The 19,936-nt window shown below is 37.2% G+C and overlaps 1 protein-coding gene across 5 annotated transcripts; it reads right to left on the bottom strand.

Moving 5' to 3' along the window:
• Positions 1–4,533: 4,533 nt before the first annotated feature.
• LOC121294282 (kinesin-like protein KIF23) lies at positions 4,534–15,688 on the bottom strand. Of its 5 annotated transcripts, XM_041217851.1 has the most exons (24): positions 15,549–15,687; positions 14,545–14,617; positions 14,318–14,446; positions 13,911–14,016; positions 13,679–13,815; positions 13,491–13,600; positions 13,138–13,308; positions 12,202–12,243; positions 11,584–11,696; positions 11,268–11,389; positions 10,945–11,047; positions 10,780–10,859; positions 10,563–10,682; positions 9,515–9,674; positions 9,244–9,411; positions 8,934–9,100; positions 8,609–8,782; positions 8,085–8,276; positions 7,488–7,760; positions 5,847–6,080; positions 5,313–5,404; positions 5,138–5,219; positions 4,964–5,034; positions 4,534–4,808 (listed from the first exon to the last, which is right to left on the bottom strand). In XM_041217851.1, the coding sequence occupies exons 1-24, from the start codon at positions 15,560–15,562 to the stop codon at positions 4,793–4,795; spliced, it is 2,949 nt and encodes a 982-aa protein (XP_041073785.1). In that variant the 5' UTR covers positions 15,563–15,687; the 3' UTR covers positions 4,534–4,792. The 5 variants fall into 5 exon arrangements, with proteins under 5 accessions (XP_041073785.1, XP_041073782.1, XP_041073784.1 ...); XM_041217848.1 differs by lacking the exon at positions 7,488–7,760 and having other exon boundaries at positions 15,549–15,685; XM_041217850.1 differs by lacking the exons at positions 5,847–6,080; positions 7,488–7,760 and having other exon boundaries at positions 15,549–15,686.
• Between the last annotated feature and the right edge of the window lie 4,248 nt (positions 15,689–19,936).

Below are 19,936 nucleotides of genomic sequence, written 5' to 3'. Positions count from 1 at the left end.
ACAAGTTCCCCCAGTGCAAAGGCTTTCTTTTCTTCAAAAGTAAAGCAAACAAAGCATAGGCTATTAAAAAAACGAAGGTCAAGTGCTCTAAAATCTATTTTGCACTATAAAATAATATACTTGCATGCAATTTTAGAGCAGTGTGATTTATTACAATCAGCTAGCAGTAAAATAGCCTTGGCAAAATTTGCAATACAGTACTTATATCTAAGTTTCAAACTGCTCTACATTCGTTATCCTGTATTGTATTACATTAGGGTTTAAGCTGGTCTGGCCACATTTCACTGGCAACCATTATTTTAGAATGTTTTTTTTTTTTTTTGTACCGTTGGCGTCACTCTGTTGACTTTGCAAACAGCAACTCCCTCACTGTTTTTACAGAGCAAATGTTGACACTGTCACAAACTATAAGGTCAACTTGATAAAAATGAATGTGTGATTAAACCTGGTCATTTTTCACAAGTTACATGTGTAGAAGTGCCTGTTCACTTAAGATTGTTACTTATGCACAATTTAAGATGTTAAAGGGTAGTACTGTAGCAGGTTTCAGAAGTGTTTTTAACTCGAGATAAAGAACCACGATTTCCTAACATCTGTGGCAGTAAGAAAGTTGAACACCATAATGGAAAAAGCTTGTGTAGCCCAAGAGGTCCATTTCCAACAGCTGCACAAGGTCCTAAATACTGGGCCATCCTTCAGACTCATATTTAGCCCTGCAAAATACACATACCGTATGACCGTACAGTGAACAAACACACAGCAGCCAGCGGGTTAGCAGGTTAGGACATGAACAAGGGCATCCTAGCGGCTGTGCAAAAGGTCATAATCAAAAACAGCAGGGCACCACTCACGCGACTTGGAAATGCTTTCTGAGAGACCACAAATACTGTAGCTTCTTCGAAACAGTCACTCCACCCTCCCAGACAGTGGACTGGATTAAAACCCAGGATCTTCTGGCTCCTATTCATACCACTTGACTAAACGCAAACTACTTTCCTTTTTTTATAGAGAGCTATTTCTCATCCACAGAACTCAACTCTAGTTGAGCTGGGATGTGAAGCCTTGAAAAAGGGCACAACACTGCCCCCTAGAGCTGCAGGACTGAAAAAAGAACTCTGTTCTGTAATCAAATGTCTCGTGTGGTATCCTACTGTTTTACATTAAAGAAAAATAAACAAACAGATAAAAAGTACAATTCTAATGGTTATTTCTCGTTATTTATAATAGACGACATACCAGTCAAGTCTGCACTTGTTCCACATGATAATTAAAAACACTGTTCCTGGGGAAACCCATTGTTACAGAACTACTAAGCAGGTACATCGTCATTAACAAAAAATACAATACGTGGCACAGAAGTGAATGGGATATTATGATGGTTAACACACTGTCCCTGGAGCAAAGACATGTCCACACTATAAAATTAAACTCAATGAACTACCAGAGTCCATTAAACCAATGTAATTAGAATCTAGGGATTATTGAATTATTGGGGAAAGCATTTAACATTTGCATGCAGACAACAGAATGTTCTGGTAAATTTGTTTCAAAGTACATCAGGCTTCAAAAGAAAAACAGTGGCAAGTCCCACTATACTGAAGTAAAAAGAGACACCGATGAGATGAACCTACCAGATTGCAGGATAAAGGTACATGCCTGGTTCCTCATGAAACACTGCAGGCCGCTCATTCTATCATGTGACATTAAAGAAATCAGTTTAGTTGCTTTGGGGATCTATCAGTGAAACCGTACTGACGGGACAGGTGTGTTTTAAGGTAATTCAATAATACATTTAAAATGTAAGGCTTTGTTGTAGGTTCAAAACATTTTAAATGCATTTGGATAACATTCATTTCTTCATGGTCATGCTAAAGCAGTGAATTTGACAAAATCATGGAGAGATGGTGGAACACTTTACCGGTAGTCTCCATGATTGCCACAAGTATTCAAAAAGTAATGATTAAACAAGGGTCTGTGTTGATTCACTAGTTATTTTATCAGTTCTTCCTGTTACCTGATCAAAAGGTAAATACACATACTGTATCCACAATTATGGTTTGACCTTCATCCACCTTTAAGTGCATTGGCACCACCTGCTGTATGCAAAGTGTATATTGCATTTTTGTCATAAAACAAGCCTGTTTCAGTGTGAATGAATGCTTGACTTCATATGAAAGCACCTCCATTGCTAAACCAAAAACCAGGGATCGCAGTTGCAAAACATCCCAGATACCTCATATTATAGGACCACATAATTGCCATGTGTCTGTAGTGGGTTGAGAATGCTGGCAAATGAGCATTTAGTGGTTTCAGCTTTTGAGAAGTCGGCTTGAATAAATCAAAGAAACAGTAAAATGGAAACTTCAAATAAATACTGAAATAAAATGCCAAGAGAAAGGAACAATATTGAATTCACGTTGCAAATCTTTGTCCTGGCCCAGTTAGCTGACCTGTTATGTATGTAAACAGCTGTAAGGTTATGATATTCCATTACAGATTGCAATGGCGTAGGCAGCTGTCAGTACCCCAGATTTCGTTTTTACTTAATATAGTCAAAGGTAAAATGTACAAAACATTAAACTGACTAATCACAGTAGCAGACATTCATCTCATTAAGACTACTTTTAAAAGATTATAGTAGGCTCTTAAATCAAATGCAGATAATTAATTAAGTCACATTTAGGATCAGAAGTTATGTACTTCTGCAACATACAGGATTATTTAGTTATGGCAACAGGACACCCCTTCCACATGTTACATTTATTAATGTATTTGCCTACTTTGCCAGATGTGAAAGGAAACAGATTAACCACAAGGAACTGTACCAGTTGAGAGACTCAGATGTATGATAAATTACTACAAATGAAAAGCCTTCTTTCATTATGCAATCGCCATTCCCCACAGCAAGCAATCATGGAGTTTTATAAACATTTCAGCTGCACTTGGGAATGATCTATTTGTTCCAGATTGGATACACTCCATCTAACTGAAGCAAATAAAGACAAGCAGAAATAGCAAGTCGTGCTCACCAGGCTGCAATTTGTCTGTTTGACATCTATATGTTTTGAATAGGATTATTAGGAGTTTGAATTCAATTTCAGCCACTATTGAGCGTTTTCCAACAGGCAGGATGCATCACCCGAGTAACGCTCAAATAATTTCTTCCACTACAAATAGCTTCAATACACATTTACAACATGGTGGTGGAATTTAAACAAAACCAAAAAGTAAACCGGAAGCCTCGATTCACAGGGTTTCACCAGGCCTGTTAGTGAGCGCTTCTGTTTGCCTGCCGAGTTTGCTTTTAACATTTCTCACCGACTGTCAGACCAAAGAACACAGTGCAAACAGAGATGCCCACATAAAATGCCAAGGTTTGTTAGCAGAGCAAATTGTGTGCTTAGCAGCATCGTAAAGAAATCTTTTCAGCGTAAACAGTGCCGACTCAATGTGGTAAAGTAAACAAGAAGAATAATGAGTAGACATGACCCAGGATCCCACAGGAATGTGAACTAATCCAACAGTAAAGTGGTAGCTAGCTCTCTCTGAGTACAGTGATATAGCTCTTTCACCATGTATATAGAGATTATAGTATATCATATATATATATATATATATATATATATATACTATATATTAATTATATATATATACATATATACACACACACACACACAGCCAAACACAAACTAAAACCTAGGAAAATTGATCTTATTCAGAACTCCAAGGTTGTGGTTTTAGTTTGTTTGTTTATTATTTATTTATTTTTACACTCCATAGCTTATTTCACCTGAATTTGTCCTAGAATTCAGATAAACCATGCTAATGTTTACTAAAAAGTAACAGTTGAAAGATCAACACACCCAAAAGCTCTGTGGAAGCAGTTAACTAATTTTGGTTTCTGATTTTTTTTTTTCCCCGACATGTTCAAAAAAGATTGGTCGGTCCATAATTACATTTAAATAAAAACAACAAAATGGACCAAACTACTTATTTATTGCAGACAAATTCTCACTTTCGAACATTAACATTTACAAGATGGTATCAGGTCAGTCCCTAGTATTTATGCAATTGTATAAGATACAGCCAAAATTGCTTTACACCATAGATTTTTCACACCACAGTATGACTGCACCATAAACAGAAAATATATGAAATATGGGAATATGAAATGCTTAAAAAAAAAAAAAAAAAAAAAAAGTGCTTTTTAAAATAAATAGCAGCATCTTAAGGGAAATTAGAATGAAAAAAAAAATAGTGTTTAACATTAAAACAAAAACATCTTTCAAAACTTTCCTCTAAAAAAGCATTGATAATGGTTTTTATAAAGCCTGTAGATCACCTGGTAAAGAATTACTTCTGCATTGAAGAGATTGCAAGAGTAATAGTACACTAGAAACAGCATGTTTTACTAAATGAATTATTGAACCCGTTTTAACAGACTGCAGTATTACATACATATATATATATATATATATATATATATATATATATATATATATATATATATAGATATATATATATATATGCACATGAAAAGGAGCCATCACGGGGACAGATTGTACAAGTAATATGCAACTAAATAAACGGTGTGCACAACAAACAAGTAAAAAAAAAACACACATTATTTACTGCAGAGGTTTGTGTTTGGTTGGGGGATGTGTAAACTTAACCAAAAAATACACAAACACAGACCCGGATAACACTGTTCCTCATGATTTCAACATGAACATTTGTCTTTGTCCCTTTGAAGGCAGTGAGAAAGAATAAAAACAAATTAAAAAGGTCTCCATTAGGGCTTTCTGCGCCTGCAGGGAAGAGAGGAAAAAAAAAAAATTAATAATATTTTAAATTAGAAAGTGAACACTGTCTCGCTCAAACTGAACAACGCCACAAAAAAAACAGAAAGTAAATACATTATGCTCCCAGTTAAACTTAAGTCTCGATTACCAAAAAAACTTACTTAGGTTGGCCATGGTGCTGGTATCCAGGTCCAAGATTAGAACCCGCCCTCATCTCTACAGCTACAGAACACTAAAGAAAAACAAAGTTAGTGCTAAAACTGTTTCAACAGAACATTTCATAATAGATTCTTACCAGATATAGCAATGTGTTTATCAAACAGCACTGAACTTACCCTCGTCTCTACATCGGTCCATTCACTCTCTGTGGTTTCCTCCTTCTGCACAGGGGCGTTACCAGAGGACCTCCTTTTCCGGCTTGAGGAAAAAGAACACATTTTGTTAAATACACACATCTTTTTATGTAATTATTTTTAGATGTTTCACAATACACCCAAAAGGAATACAAACTTTGTACTAGAAGTTGGGGACTCCTGCTTTAATGTTTCTACGTCTGTGAACTGGACTGATTGTCCTCCCCCTCTTGTCTTGAACACTTCTCCCTGAAAGAAACAAAATCAAGGCTTGCAAATCAGAAGTGATATGGACATGGTCATCATTTTGCTAATGTTTTCAAATGTACCGCTGGTCACCTTGACCCTTCTGCAGCCTCTTTTGTTTGGAATTGATTTAATCTAGGATTTGTTTAACCAGGTGTTGTAAAAAAATTTAAAAAAAATCACTGGTACAAAATTTGAAACTTTAAAACAAAACTGCTAAGATTTCCATCTTTAGTTATTAATGTTAAATTGAGTTATAAATGAATTGCAAAAAATATATAGTACAACACAAATGAACATACATGCACAATCTGCAATTCCAAAGACCATTTATCTTTGTCAAACGTCAACAGAAAGTGACTTTTTGGAAGGATTAAAGTATTAAAAACAGAGCTCTACTTTAGGGAGAAAAATCGAAGCACACAAAATAAAACACACCCTTTACCTTTATAAGTTTTGTTTTAATTTCCCCATCCGATGCCAGCTCCTGGTGTGTCAGCATGTATTTGTCACATTTTGACAAAGCTTTTTCATTGGGAACTGACACCTTGATTGCATTGGGCACATGTGGTTGCATGACTGTACCTAGCTCCAAATTACTGGCTGGTTTATGATCTACCCATCTCTCCCCACCCGCGGAGAGTGAGCGTCTGTGTCGAGGCTGAACCGGTGGTGCGTTCTATGCAAATTAAAACAGTAAAGCAACAAAATCATGAGGATTATAAAACTACTAAATTATGTTGAAGGGCATAAAGAGATGAACATTTTCTAAGCCGGATCGCTTATTTTACATAACTGTAGTACAAGAGACAGGTAATAAAAAAAAAAACATCAAATTGTTATTTAAAATGTGAAGTCACTTGTACATTTACAATTTCACTTCATTTATTCTAGTCTAAAGATGCAAAAACAAAAGCAAAAAAATAAAAAAAGCACATTGCTGATCAGGCCTAGAAAACATCATGCAAGGTATTTGGATTTACTGATTCAAACTCATCTGATTAGAGCAGAACCATAGAAAAGACAGCATTAAAATAACCTTTAATTTGGCCTTAGCCATTAGACTTTAGGTTATTTTAACGAGAAAGCAGAAAGCTAAGACAGATTTGTTAAGGGGAAATAGAGGTAAAGAATACAGAACATGAAATAGCCCAAGTTAGTTAATATTTTTTTCTTACACTACTTTTATTCAGCTGTGTAGCTAGGTTGATTTTATATTTACGTGTACAACTAGCCAAGTTTAACAGAGAGGTAAAATATTTTAGAAGCCACAACATTTTTTAGAATAACTATATACGATTTTATATTTTCATTGAAGGTACAGCATGTTTTGTGGGTTGTTTGATTTTTATGTAATTATTCTGTATCAAAAACTCATTGATCGTCACTAGTAAAGAATGAATTACGTTTGTGTTGTTACTGAAACTTCATTGCATCAAACTGGCCAGTGCATCAAATCGCAAGTACAGCATTCTATGGAGCTAGAGAAAGGATTGCAAGTAGCTTTTGTTGAATGGTAATGCTACATTTAGCGACAAGAATGTGTGAAACAATGCAGTAATGTACATTTCCAATATTTACATTACTGCACACTGGAAATTATGACATGATACAAAAACTAATGAGTAGGTATCAATTGTTGCTACATAATCAATTGGTGCCTGAAAATGCTTTCACCTGCTTAATAAAAATTGATGAACCGGCTGGCATTCCTTACTACCAAAGAATCAATCACTTAAATAGAATTTGATAATTGTGATCAACAGTTTTTAATGTGATCCAAGCACTCTGCAATACTGTTGATGTCAATAGCAATACCAGCCTGTGTTTTGCTAACTGATCCTGGATAAGTGGCCCAGTTTGTTTGTTTAACCCGTCGTCATCGCTTGGGACAAAAAAAAAAAAAAAAAAAAAAAAAACAACCCTATTGCAGTGGTCAATTGGCGAGCTGCAGTGACCGATAGGTTGGGTGTTATTGCTCAATTACTTTAAAAAGCAAGTAGCATTCCTGGATAAAATCATGAAATCAGGAGTCAATAGCCATTGCAATCTAACTACCGCTATGTCATATGCTTACACCACTAACCCTGTGGCAACACTCTTCCTCTAGGTCTACAGCTCTGTGTTGAATGGGAACCTCACAGTCTCCTGTCCTGTAAAAGCCTTGCCTCCTGTTCTGATTGCTGTTATGCCTGTATTCCGTGAGCTCCTCCTGTCTAGTCCTATGATCAGGTGAATCGTAAACTTGTCTAGGAGCCTGGGGAACTCTCTGTTCCCACTCTGCAATATAGGAGGCTACCGACAGACTGCTGGAGGAAGGCTGGCCCCTCCTGACCAGGTGAGGGGAAGAGACAGGAGTCTGCCTGTGGAGGGGGAGCTGAGGAACAAAATGATGAGGACACTGCACAAACAGGAGACCCAGTTAGTAAATGTGGAAACTTGGTGCAGAGACAATAAAAAGTACCAAGCTTCAAGTGCAAAGGCGATTAATCAATTCAACTTTTTCCTTCTCACCACACTCCCTATGTCATATTTAAAATGTTATCACATAATCTAAAATAACTTAATTATAGTCAAGATCAAAGATTTAATTGCCCCTGACCTGTATTAAGTAAACAGGTTACAATAGGGTTCTGCTAACACTGTAACAAAAGGTGACAAATCGGTATACAAACTAACGTACAGGTACAGGCGATGGAGACACAGATCTTTTCTTAACCATGTCCTTCTCCCTGGATGGTCTCTCTGGCTTTTCAGATCTCTCTGGTCTCTCGCTCTTGCTTTCCGTTACAATGGCTTTGAGCTGCTTCAGCTTTTCATCTTTCACCCACAGTTTGTTCTGCATCTCCATCTGTTTCGCAGCCACACGTCTCTCCTGGAGTGAATGCAATAGTAAATAAATTTAGAATATAAAAAAAAAACACCAGAATACTTACTTATAATTGAACCACAGAAGGCAACAAACTATTTGTTTTATTTATGTACATGACCGCATTACTTTGATTACCTACTTCCAAAAATCAACTGCAAATGACTATTCTAATCAAGCTCAGAGAAATCAACACAGATGTAATATTAAAAAAAAAAAAAAAAAAAAATTAGGACTCCTACGATTCTTTTGTGGTAGATAAATGCAGCTGGAAGTAGTAAAGTTTCCCTTACTTTAACAGCACATTCACTACTGGATGCCACTAACTTTACACTTACACATTCCTTCTCCCATTTCATCTTTGTATTCGACACCACTCCTTGCATCCTTGCTTCCATTCGACGTTTCTCTGATAATTCTCGCTGCAATTTCTGGTCCTTTGTCTCCAACTCTTGTTGTAAGGAACGTTTATCCACTTCATAAATATTAGTTGTTTTCTGCAAAATGTCAATCTAAAAAAAATAAACAGCCAACCATTCAATTAGCGTACAAGATAACCATGTGTTGAATATTGTTTTGTACTCAATTTGTATATTTTCCTAAGCAGATGCAGTGCTTGAAAAGGGGATTGAGTTGATCTCAATAAAAGTAGAACAATAATACCTTATATTCTAGGGTTTTGACCTTCTTCTCAAGTCGATCAACCTCGGACTTCTGTCCCGTAATAACCCTATCCTTGTCACCCAGCTTTCCTCTCTGCTCCTGGATGAAATTCTCCTTGGCCATTAGGGTACCATCAAACTCCTGGAGCATAGATTTAAACAACCCAGCTGCAAAATAACAACCAAGTCTATCAAATACAGAATTAGCTCTAAAGAACTCTAAGAGACTGCCAGTTCAGCCAATACAAAAAAACAAAACTATATATTACATATATAAAATACTAAACTTAAGCAAAGATAGGCCCGCTCACCTGTTTTATCAAACTCATCTATCATCATCTGCCTTATTCTGTGTCGTTTCTCCAGGCATTCAATCAGTCTGGGCAAGGTTTGGTCGTCATTAACATCCACAAGATTACAAGGAGGCAGAGGCGGTAAGCTCTGTATAAGAATCTCAATGGCTGAAGGGTTTTCTAAATCTGTATATTTGATTGACGAGTAAAAAAGTGTTAACTCATGCCATCACTTAACACAAACCATTTTGCAAAGTCATTTGACAAAACTACTTCAATTGACTTTTACCTCCATTAACTGGGCCTCCACGCTCCTCTAGCTTGCGTGTCAACTCTTCCTTGAAGGCCTGGTTTCTGTTCCTGCGCCCCGGTGTGAGGCCGCAGATAGGCCTGTCAACAGGCCTGGCAACTTCCACTTCCTGAGTCATCTCAGCAAACCTCATCACCAGCTAATAGAAACAGGGAGGAAACAAACCCCATCCCCAGCTAATAGTAGTAGTATCGTTTGCAGTCATCCTACATTACTTTATGCATTTGAATATGTCATCCTACAAAATATGTATTAACAAATTAATAAACATAACACTGTAGACGGCTACTAACATTTATTCAGCCCTTACATCCCTGTGAATATGTACAACAGGATTTTAAAAGGACCCCCCCCCCCATATTATTTCAGAGAATACATAAGTGTAAATAAATGTATAGGCTTTCATTTACCAGTACACTTACACACATTTGATTAAAACAAAATTAAAAAAAGTTCTTGATATCTAATTTGTCAACATAAGGGGAGAATTTTTTTTTTTTTTTTAAATGGATTTCTTGTCTGTGGCACCGATCCCTGAACAGTAGAGTTATGTATTGAACCTGTGCATTTGATAGATTCTGTAACACATGCAAGCTGTGTTTTTATTTATTATTGATTCTGTTCTTTGAATGCTTAATAAAAATAAAAAGGCTGTTAAGGAGTCCATAAGAGTTAAATATGTTTGCATGAAAGACAAAAGAAAACCCATTCTCAGATCTTGTACATTATAGTTTTCTACTAAACTTTCATAGGACTGACGCTCTGTGAAAATGTTATAGCTACTAAATAAACGTGCTTTTAAAAAAAGACCCAATTCCCATTGGGCTTGATTCCCAATATTGAGTTGTTAAGTATTACTATGCAGGACAGACACTATAAGATTGTTACCTTTATTAAAAATGTGCACCGATAGTCAACTAATGTCCATAAATTAACAGATCTAATTTATCAGGGAACAGTCCTAGTTTCAATAATATGTAGAGACAGTTGCAGCAAGACAGTGACCTAACAAACACACCAATCTTACCATAGTTTCTTCGTAATCGTCTGCTTTAGGATTGACACAAACAATCATTCTCACTTTTCCTTCCCCATCAAAATAGTTCTTAAATAGATGGGTCACTTTAGAATCTCTGTACGGTACCATCTACAGAAAAAAAAAATATATATACAAAGTAGTTTAATCTGGCTTTGACAACAACGTTTTGGTTAAATTACATGTTTTATTTGCTTACATAACCAACCTTATTTGTTCCATACATCTGGTTCTCTCTTAAAACTTCTATACATGTTCTAAGAGTCATCAGGGACTGGTTTATGTTCCCTATAAAACAGAGATGATGCCATAAAGCAGTGAAAGTGTCAATACCGGGATACAATTATCAAAAGCACATCTACCAGCAGCGCACCTGCCTCCCGCAGTCGGCTCCCTTCAGCTCGCGTTCTGCTTGTTCTTTCACTTCCAGCCAGATCAACCAGGCAAAGCTGACTCACACTTATCTGATCTTTATCCTGACAGCAAAAAAAATAAATCTGTGTTGATCAAACCGATTTTTTGGAAACTTTTTTGGTAAGCCATTAAAACTGAATGTTTGGCTCAAAGGTTTTTGTATTGCTGTGGAGACTCTACCTTCAATTATATTGCATAAGTATGTTTATGTTTAAAACAACTTAAATGTGATGGAAAATCTAGATTTTCATCATGTAGAACAAAGACTATTCAACTTTTTACCTGCAGAACATTGTCTCCATCTGCATCCAAAGGCGCCTGAGCCAGTTTGATGATGAATACACTGTGAGAACGACTGGATTCTCGGTTTAACTGAGTGTTGGCAATACGCCTCTTTTTCTGACCTGTAGAGCAGAAAGCGCATTTAGACATTTATGTTCAATAAATAGGATTGACTAAAGCATTACTACAAATCTTATGTGCTACAGTAGAGGTGTAGTCATAGCATACTACTGTAGATTTGAGAAACACTGAAATTATACCAATTGTCAATAAAGAAAATGGGTAACAAAGCAGTCCAATTCCAGCAACAGCCTACCTTTCCAGAAAACCTCAAATGCTTCTACTGTCGATTTCACCTCTACTTCTGTACAGCCAGCCACATACATATTATGGTTTTGATCTTCCCTGAGAATTTTAGATTGAGGAGGTCTGCAAAGTGCACAGGAGAATTAGAAGACAGACTGCATTGAAAATACAAATAGGTGAACCTAAACTTGGTTAATGTTTCTAACTGGGTACAAATTAAATGGCATCTTTAAAGAAAGATTATAAAAGCATTTAGTTGCCTCTTTTGAAAACATATTGTGAAAGCCAGGTTACATGCAAATCAAGGTCAATCGTGCCTTTCGCATTAGCAGTTTTAATTTAAGTGTCACTTTCAGCCGGATGGGTCAAAACAAAAGCAAACTGCAAATAAGCTTCTTGTAATTGCACAGTACAACTGAAAAGAGTAATTTCTATGCAAGCTTTATACAGCACAATACTAAGTCATTCTAAGCTAAGTCAGTCAAGCTTGCGCGCCAACAGCTACTGTTCCAATACACAAAAAGCACAAAAGCAACAATTAAAGAAAAAAGGAGACAGCAAAGTGGAATAAGTCAACACAAGCTGCTATTACTCTCTACAGCTATAGGGTTACACACTGGCCACGTACATGAACTCAGTGCTCCGCACAGGAGTGCCGCACCCGTTCCACCTAATAAAGAAAATAGGGTGATTGAAGTATTAAACAAGCTATGCTAAAACCCGCAAATTTGTCCACCCCACCCACAGTGAGATTTCATAAATGTTTTGCGATTTGTTAGCTTGCGTTAACTTATTGAGATTACAGGATCTAAATGTTCATTAAGATTCCAGCAAAAGGGGCAATTAACTATTTTAAGTAATATGCCAGAAAGACCACATGGCAATCCTGCACATACCCTAAAAATATGTATATACCTTCATGAACAAAGCCTCTGGGAAACATGAGGCCCTATCATTTGCTAAAATAAAGCATCTTCCTCCAATTATTCTAGACAAAAGATAGGTTTGACCAACAATGCACTTAATTATTTTAACTCCAACTGTCGACCCAAGCTGAAAGTCTAATTCACCATTAACACTGCACTGCAGAATGGCTAGAAAAGCTTCCAATTAAGACAAATTTCTTAGTCTCTTAACTTGTTAAGTTCTTTTTTTTTTTTTTTCCCCCCGTTACCACTATATGGATTGATTCTAAATCCAAGGTACATTAGCTTTCAGGGTGATACTGACAATACCCCTGTGCAAAGCAGAAACAGATAGCAAGGGTGCTGGAACTAGGGGTGCGGTAGCACCCCCTGGCTTTACATGGCTTCCATCATACACAGGGGTTACAGTTCTGTAAAATGGCTTTCAGCACCCCCACTTTAAAAACGGTTCCAGTGCCAGTGCCACTGACACATATCCATAACTGAAAACACCCTGGTAGATACTTGTGTAAATAACTGGAATGTTTTAACAAGGTCACTCACAGTGTACATGAAAGACACTCGCACATCCCCTCTAAGTTAAATGAAGTTAGTTACTCACATTTTTAAAGCAAGCTGAATAATCTTATAGTACTTACTTTGGCCTTATTGGATCATATGGGACTTCCTCTAGGAGATCATAGATGTAATTATTATAGATTTCTATGTATGAAACAAAAACACTGTAGACACTGTCTTCATCGATACCCTCTGCCTTGCAAGTATCTTCTACATTGATCATGTCAGCAAACTCTGGATCTGGCCTTTGCCTAGAATAGAAACAAATGTTAAAGTTGTGGGGTATTTTTAAAGCATAGGTTTACGTCCATCATCAATGAATTATGGAGTTGTGCAGTGTATGCAACAGAATTCAAACCAGATTCAACCTGGTGAAAAACAAACAGTGCACAAGCGCAAGTCCACAAAAATCTATTCAAAGGCTTAACCCTACCTAGAAGGAGTCTTCGGTGCAGATGTTTGGCTCTCTCTTTTTTGCCTTTCTAACAAAGCATCAACGGAGGTCTGAATCTCCATGCCATTTTTGTCATCTGGCTTGAAAACCTAAAGCAGAAACATTAGAAATGTCATTTATATTCTACTTTGAAATAAAATAATGGTAATCCTTGCCAATTTACTTACGTATCGCTTTGCCTGATAAGGACCTATACTATTGAAAATCATATCCAGAGAGCGGGGAAGAAGACCCCCTTCCCCAGGAGAGCCAGTCATTGTATGAGTTTTCCCGCTGCCTGTCACACCATACGTGAAAAGCAAACCTAAAAGAAATAGTAATGAAAATGCAAATGCTTTTTTTTTTTTTTTTTTTTTTTTTTTTTTAAACCAGTTTTAGATAATGTTGCAAGCTGCTTACCATTTTTACAATGAATGACATCATCAACAAGTGGCTTTGCCACGTTGTCAAACAGTTCAAGCTGAGATATGTTCAGACCAAACACATTCTTGAAGGAATACTGCGTCTACAAGAGTTAAAGTAACAAATGTTTGTGTCCAACGGAATCAATAACACTGCAAAGTTAATCTTCCTGTTACCTTTCTCTCACTCCATAATGTCCTTTCCAGGTGCAGGCAAAACAATTCTATGGTAAATCAAATATCACCATTACACCTTATGAATCAGAACGCACAGGTCATGACTGAGATCAGCAGTCCAAATTATAAAAATAACTGCCTCACTCAAACCATTTTGTTAGCTGATGGATTTGTCCGTGTTTGTTTTCCATTTTACCATGTACTAGCTGAAGATGCAAATACAATTACCTCTTTGAACTCTCCATTCCTGTTAACTTTGCTCCCTTCTGGAGGGTGCAGTTGTATTGTTGTTTCACTGATCACCTCAATACAGCATTCCTGGTCCTCTGAACCAAGCGGGCGGACCCGGCAGTACACCTGAATCAATCATACAGTCCACAATATAAATACACTAAGGTTAAAAATAAAAAAAGGCAGACACACACTATCTGTTTATTTTTTTCTCATCAACTTACACCAACTGGATCTTTAAGGTTACTGTTATTGGATGGTTTCTTTAGGGCAGGTCTTCGGGGTGTTTTACCCCTCCTAGAGGAGAGAAATCAGAAATTATAACCTCACCACTTCAGGAAAGCTAAGATACTGCAAAACGTTGTGGTGGCTTGTGTTCCCATCTGAACGTTTTGTTATATTGAGAGCCACTTAGGAAGCAAACTTTACAATACGATTCCGGCAACAACTGGCAATGCGTATATTTCACAGCACTTAACCATTTTATTTTGTTAAGATAGCCTGCCATTCATTTTAATTGAGACAGGTATCATTATGTAGTTCAGAATTACAAATAGTGTGCGAAATAAATATCTATATATACGGTTACCCAGGACTTGTTAATACCGCATACTAGAAATACACTCAGTACTCACGGGACAAATACAAATAAATATATATGCTTTTTAAAAGACCCCCCCCCCCCCATTTAGTTTGTTACACTGTACCTACATTTCCCGGATTATGACACCACACTCCCTTCTGCTAGAAAAATAAATCATGAGCAGAATCTTTACAGATGTATTTTAATAGAAAACTAAGTTTCTGTGTTATGCAACAAAACACAGAGTTCGATACAGTACCCTTTTCAAACAAATTGCTTAACGTCGTGTTAAAAAGATTATTTCTTTTTTTTTTTTTCTTAATGACGAGCGCAATTTAAACCCAAACATGTCTGACTACAAACTGGCAGAACAAATGAGCTTAGTGATTCAGAAGTTGAGAGAATATTAGTAATTTAGGCCCAATAAACTACAGTCCGTGCTTTACAATACATTATGTGAAAGTCCCTTGATGTTTATATTGCGCTAATTAATGCCACCGCCGACACTAAATTAAAACTCCCTAGGCAACAATTCCCTCACGATGCACAGGCCGGAAACGCTCGGGTGAGCTGCGCCACACCTTCTCATTCAAGAAACATACTTTATATATATTTGCAGCGTCTACACATTTATAAAATACTCACGGTGGTTTGATCATGGCGAAGGCGGCGTTGTTTCTCTTCCAGTCTCCTGCTCGTCCTCAAGCCTCTTCACTCAATCTCGATTCAAACTTTCCCTCCGGCTCGGGAACACAAGTATTTGTTCAAATCTCGCCAATCACCGGCAGGAGGACGTTACAACTACCGGAAGTTCAGTTCGACAGCTCTTGGTGGTTGGCTGCTTTTGCTGCCTATCAATCAATCTGAGCGGCCGGAGTGAGCGGAGTCGCGCCGGCCTGTCTGGAGATCCTATCGGGAGCAGACTGTCCAGTGCCGGGGCAGCACTTTAAAATAAGCGAAAAAGTATCTCCCGTTTCCAACTAAACCGTGCAACTTCACTGAGGCTGTGTAGGAAGTTTTGTAATAGTAGCTTTAACGAGGTTACATACGTTTGTATTATTATTATTATTATTATTATTATTATTATTATTATTATTATTATTATTATTATTTATTATTCATTTCTTTTCATTTTGCATTGAATGGAATTGTATTAGTTTTTTTTTCCAAGTGCGTCCCTTCGGTGTTTGTAATGTAGTGTTATTTTTAGTGAACTGACTTGCAATCTTGCAATGCCTCAAGTTTCACTCAACCCCCGTTTGAGACATGGGAGATTGTTTCCTGGCCCATTAACAAGCCATTGTTATTCAGTGCTGCAGTTAAGGCTGTGTGATCTCTGCCCGCTTCTTTCTGTCTGCACAGCAGCTTCGTGTTCGAGTCGCATACAGAAAATAGATCGCAACACTCTGAAGAGATTTGAATGTACCCTACGCAGCAGGATCTGGGGCATTTCTGTGGCCTGTGTCCTGTGAACCACAGTGGTGCCCCGAGCAGTCAGTGAGTGTTTCCTTGTATAAAATAAGTAGCATGACGATGGTTTCCCGTGATAAGGCATATCTGTATACAATAGGTTTCTTTGTGCTGGAACCTGTTTTTTTTTTTTTGTTTGTTTTTTTATGACTTGTCAATTGGAATCAAATGTAAAGCGGCATCTCCATGGAGGCAGACGCACAACAAAATGGGTTTGTTTTGGTTGCTACCAAAGTGGCCTAATTAACACTAGATTCCTACTGCACTAGTCCTTGAATAACTGCAATGTCATAGCGTGTGAATCAGGCTCCTCAGAACGTTCCTAATGCCCAGGGGCGCAGCACAGCAGCCAGTGCAAGGTATCCTGCACATTCTTGACATGCCTTCTGCTTCAGAGCACGCAGTTAATCGTTGGTTAATGGCTACTAAAACGATTACACTGTGTAACCAAAAAAATAATAATTTTTGTTCCTGGGTAGTAAGTGTTATTTCCTAATTGTTTACGCCTCAAAAGTATAGAACATGGCTATTATTCCCCACAAACTTTGCTTTTGTGACCAGGACAGTGATATTTCAAAATATCACTATTTCCAATGGGAAAATGGGAAAATGTGTGTCTTTTCGTTCACATAAAGTCTGAAAAAAACAACATATGAATCCAAATTAACATGTATTTATACTAAAGTAATACAAAGATGACTACAAAAGATTTAGAAGTGAGTAGTTTTTGGAGATTTACAATTATACTGTATTTACAGTATAATTGTAAACATTCATATGTATGACTTTATCTGAACGAAAAGACACACATTTGCCCATTTTCCCATTGGAAATAGTGATATTTTGAAATATCACTGTCCTGGTCACAAAAGCAACGTTTGTGGGGAATAATAGCCATGTTCTATACTTTTGAGGCATAAGCAATTAGGAAATAACTCTTACTACCCAGGAACCAAAAATTGTGTTACATAGTGTTATCTGCACTTGACGATTCTGAACGGTGCTACGGGCTGGTTATACCATAACTATAACGCTTTATAGGAATTCTGTCATCAAGGCTTAACGAACGAGCAATTATTTGCTCTTGAAAATTGATTTTAGTTTTGCCTCCAGAATGTTAGCTAAAAAAAAATCAAAATCGCATTACCTCATTTGAATGTAATTCGTTAATCACTTTCCAGTAGGATATATTTCTGCTAACAAATACATGCTCGGCTGGTTTCAACCACCACGATAAGCGCTAGTCTTGGACCACCTTGCTTAGGTTGGGGTAACATTAGGTAGTCCAAGACAAGGGCTAACCTGGGTCTGTGAAACCGACCGACTGCGTTAGAAATATTAACACACAGGGCTTCTTAATAGAATTTTGCATTCTGTTTCATGTTTCAAATTATATACTAGTGTGTTGAATTCATGAGAAAAAAGTCAGACCAAAAGAGTCGCTAAATGCATTTATATGTTCTAGAAACTGAGTGATCTGTTCCAATGGTCTTGGCAGATTGATAGTTCAATCTAGGGTTGAAAAACCGATAGCTTATTAATAATTCAATTTATATACCTTTTTCTTTGTAAAGCAATTACATTTCGTAAATTAACCCAAATACGTATTATAGACAATGTATTTATTTCCTTACTGGGGTTAGAAAATGGAATTAACTACAAAAAGGACTCCCAAGATAAGCATGCCTGTTTCAGTTTGTATCATCATAATCATGAATAAGACTTTTATAGCTTTTTTAATTGAGGAACTAAATGGCACAGCCATCCCAAGCTAAGAGCTGTAGGTCTGCAGTGCATTACTGGTCTCCACAGCTCTGTCATTCCTAACCACCTTAATATGCTGTACTGTGGAACAGTAAGGACTGAAATGCAGACCCCTTCTACTATTTCTGTGCTAGCCTACACTTTTACAGTTAACAGCATGTACGAGCGCTGGCCTGTAATCTAACTAGTTTGCTCTGATTGACAGATAATTGTTCCCACTTGTCTTCAGTACCGGTCCATCTTCCCTCCAGCATGTGAAATAGCTTGTGTAATAATGTGAAGTCTGCTAGCTCTCTGTCAATATTTAAGACTTGCTTTTCTACATACATGGGGCTTTTCATCCATTCTGTTTGTTGTGTGTATGCTATGGACTGGATTAAGTAAAAATGATGGCTGCACCACAGCCATTGATAAGCATAGCTATAGAGGTATTATACACTTTAATTCAATTCAAACCTATGTATGAGCTTACTATTCTACAGGGGTTGCTGGACAAAGATTCATTCAGCAACCTATTATGGAATATTATACTACGTTGATGATAAATTATAAAAAATGATTTAAAAAAAATGCAATTAGGCATGTTGAGGCACAGATATCGTCATTTATTATTATTGACAATTCAGAACAATTTGCAGTTATAAAGTATAAAAAAAATAACATCAGAAACAGTTTTTAAGACGAAAAAAAAAAAATCAAACAGGTTTTAGTTTGTTTGACCTTAAAAAGGCACGTGATTGTTTATGTATTCCATGTGCTTGGCAATGCAGATAACATTTATTTTTCCCGTTCTGTTAAGCATGATAAATATGCCCTCAGTTTTTAATAAAGCAGCTCCTCACCAAAACCACAGAGAATCTGGATCCATGTGCACTAAAACCACAGAGTGCACTAAAACCAGAGAGAATCTGGATCCATGTGCACTAAAACCACAGAGAATCTGGATCCATGTGCAAAAACCACAGAGAATCTGGATCCATGTGCACCAAAACCACAGAGAATCTGGATCCATGTGCACCCACAGAGAATCTGGATCCACCAGAGAGAATCTGGATCCATGTGCACCATCCATGTGCACTAAAACCACAGAGAATCTGGAATGTGCACCAAAACCACAGAGAATCTGGATCCATGTGCACCAAAACCACAGAGAATCTGGATCCATGTGCACTAAAACCACAGAGAATCTGGATCCATGTGCACCAAAACCAGAGAGAATCTAGATCCATGTGCAGTAAAACCACAGAGAATCTGGATCCATTTGCACTAAAACCACAGAGAATCTGGATCCATGTGCACTAAAACCACGGAGAATCTGGATCCATGTGCACTAAAACCACAGAGAATCTGGATCCATGTGCACTAAAACCACAGAGAATCTGGATCCATGTGCACCAAAACCACAGAATCTGGATCCATGTGCACCAAAACCACAGAGAATCTGGATCCATGTGCACTAAAACCACAATTAATATTGAAGTAAAAATATAGCAGGCTGGCTGGACTTTGTACCGAAGTGGCCTTTAATCAAAGTGTCACTATGTGTAATGGCACCATCAGTGAAAATATGGAAGAATAGCCCACCTATATACCTGTTACAAAAGGTGCATGTCCATGACCAGCGAAACACCTTGATCAAAGAGCATTCCCAGGACCTAAAGCAAGGTGCTTTAACTTACTTTATTATTTAAAATCTGAACATAGTTTTAAAAAGTTGATGTACTCGCATGGAATCTCAATTTTCTTTTGATTGCACAATGCAGTTATTTTTATTGTTTTTTTTTTTTTCATATGTTCTT

Source organism: Polyodon spathula, chromosome 19 (assembly GCF_017654505.1).
Source record: "Polyodon spathula isolate WHYD16114869_AA chromosome 19, ASM1765450v1, whole genome shotgun sequence".
Classification (NCBI taxonomy): Eukaryota; Metazoa; Chordata; class Actinopteri; order Acipenseriformes; family Polyodontidae; genus Polyodon; species Polyodon spathula.
Note: the sequence above shows the minus strand (reverse complement) of the source record. Positions and strands in the feature narration are given on the sequence as shown.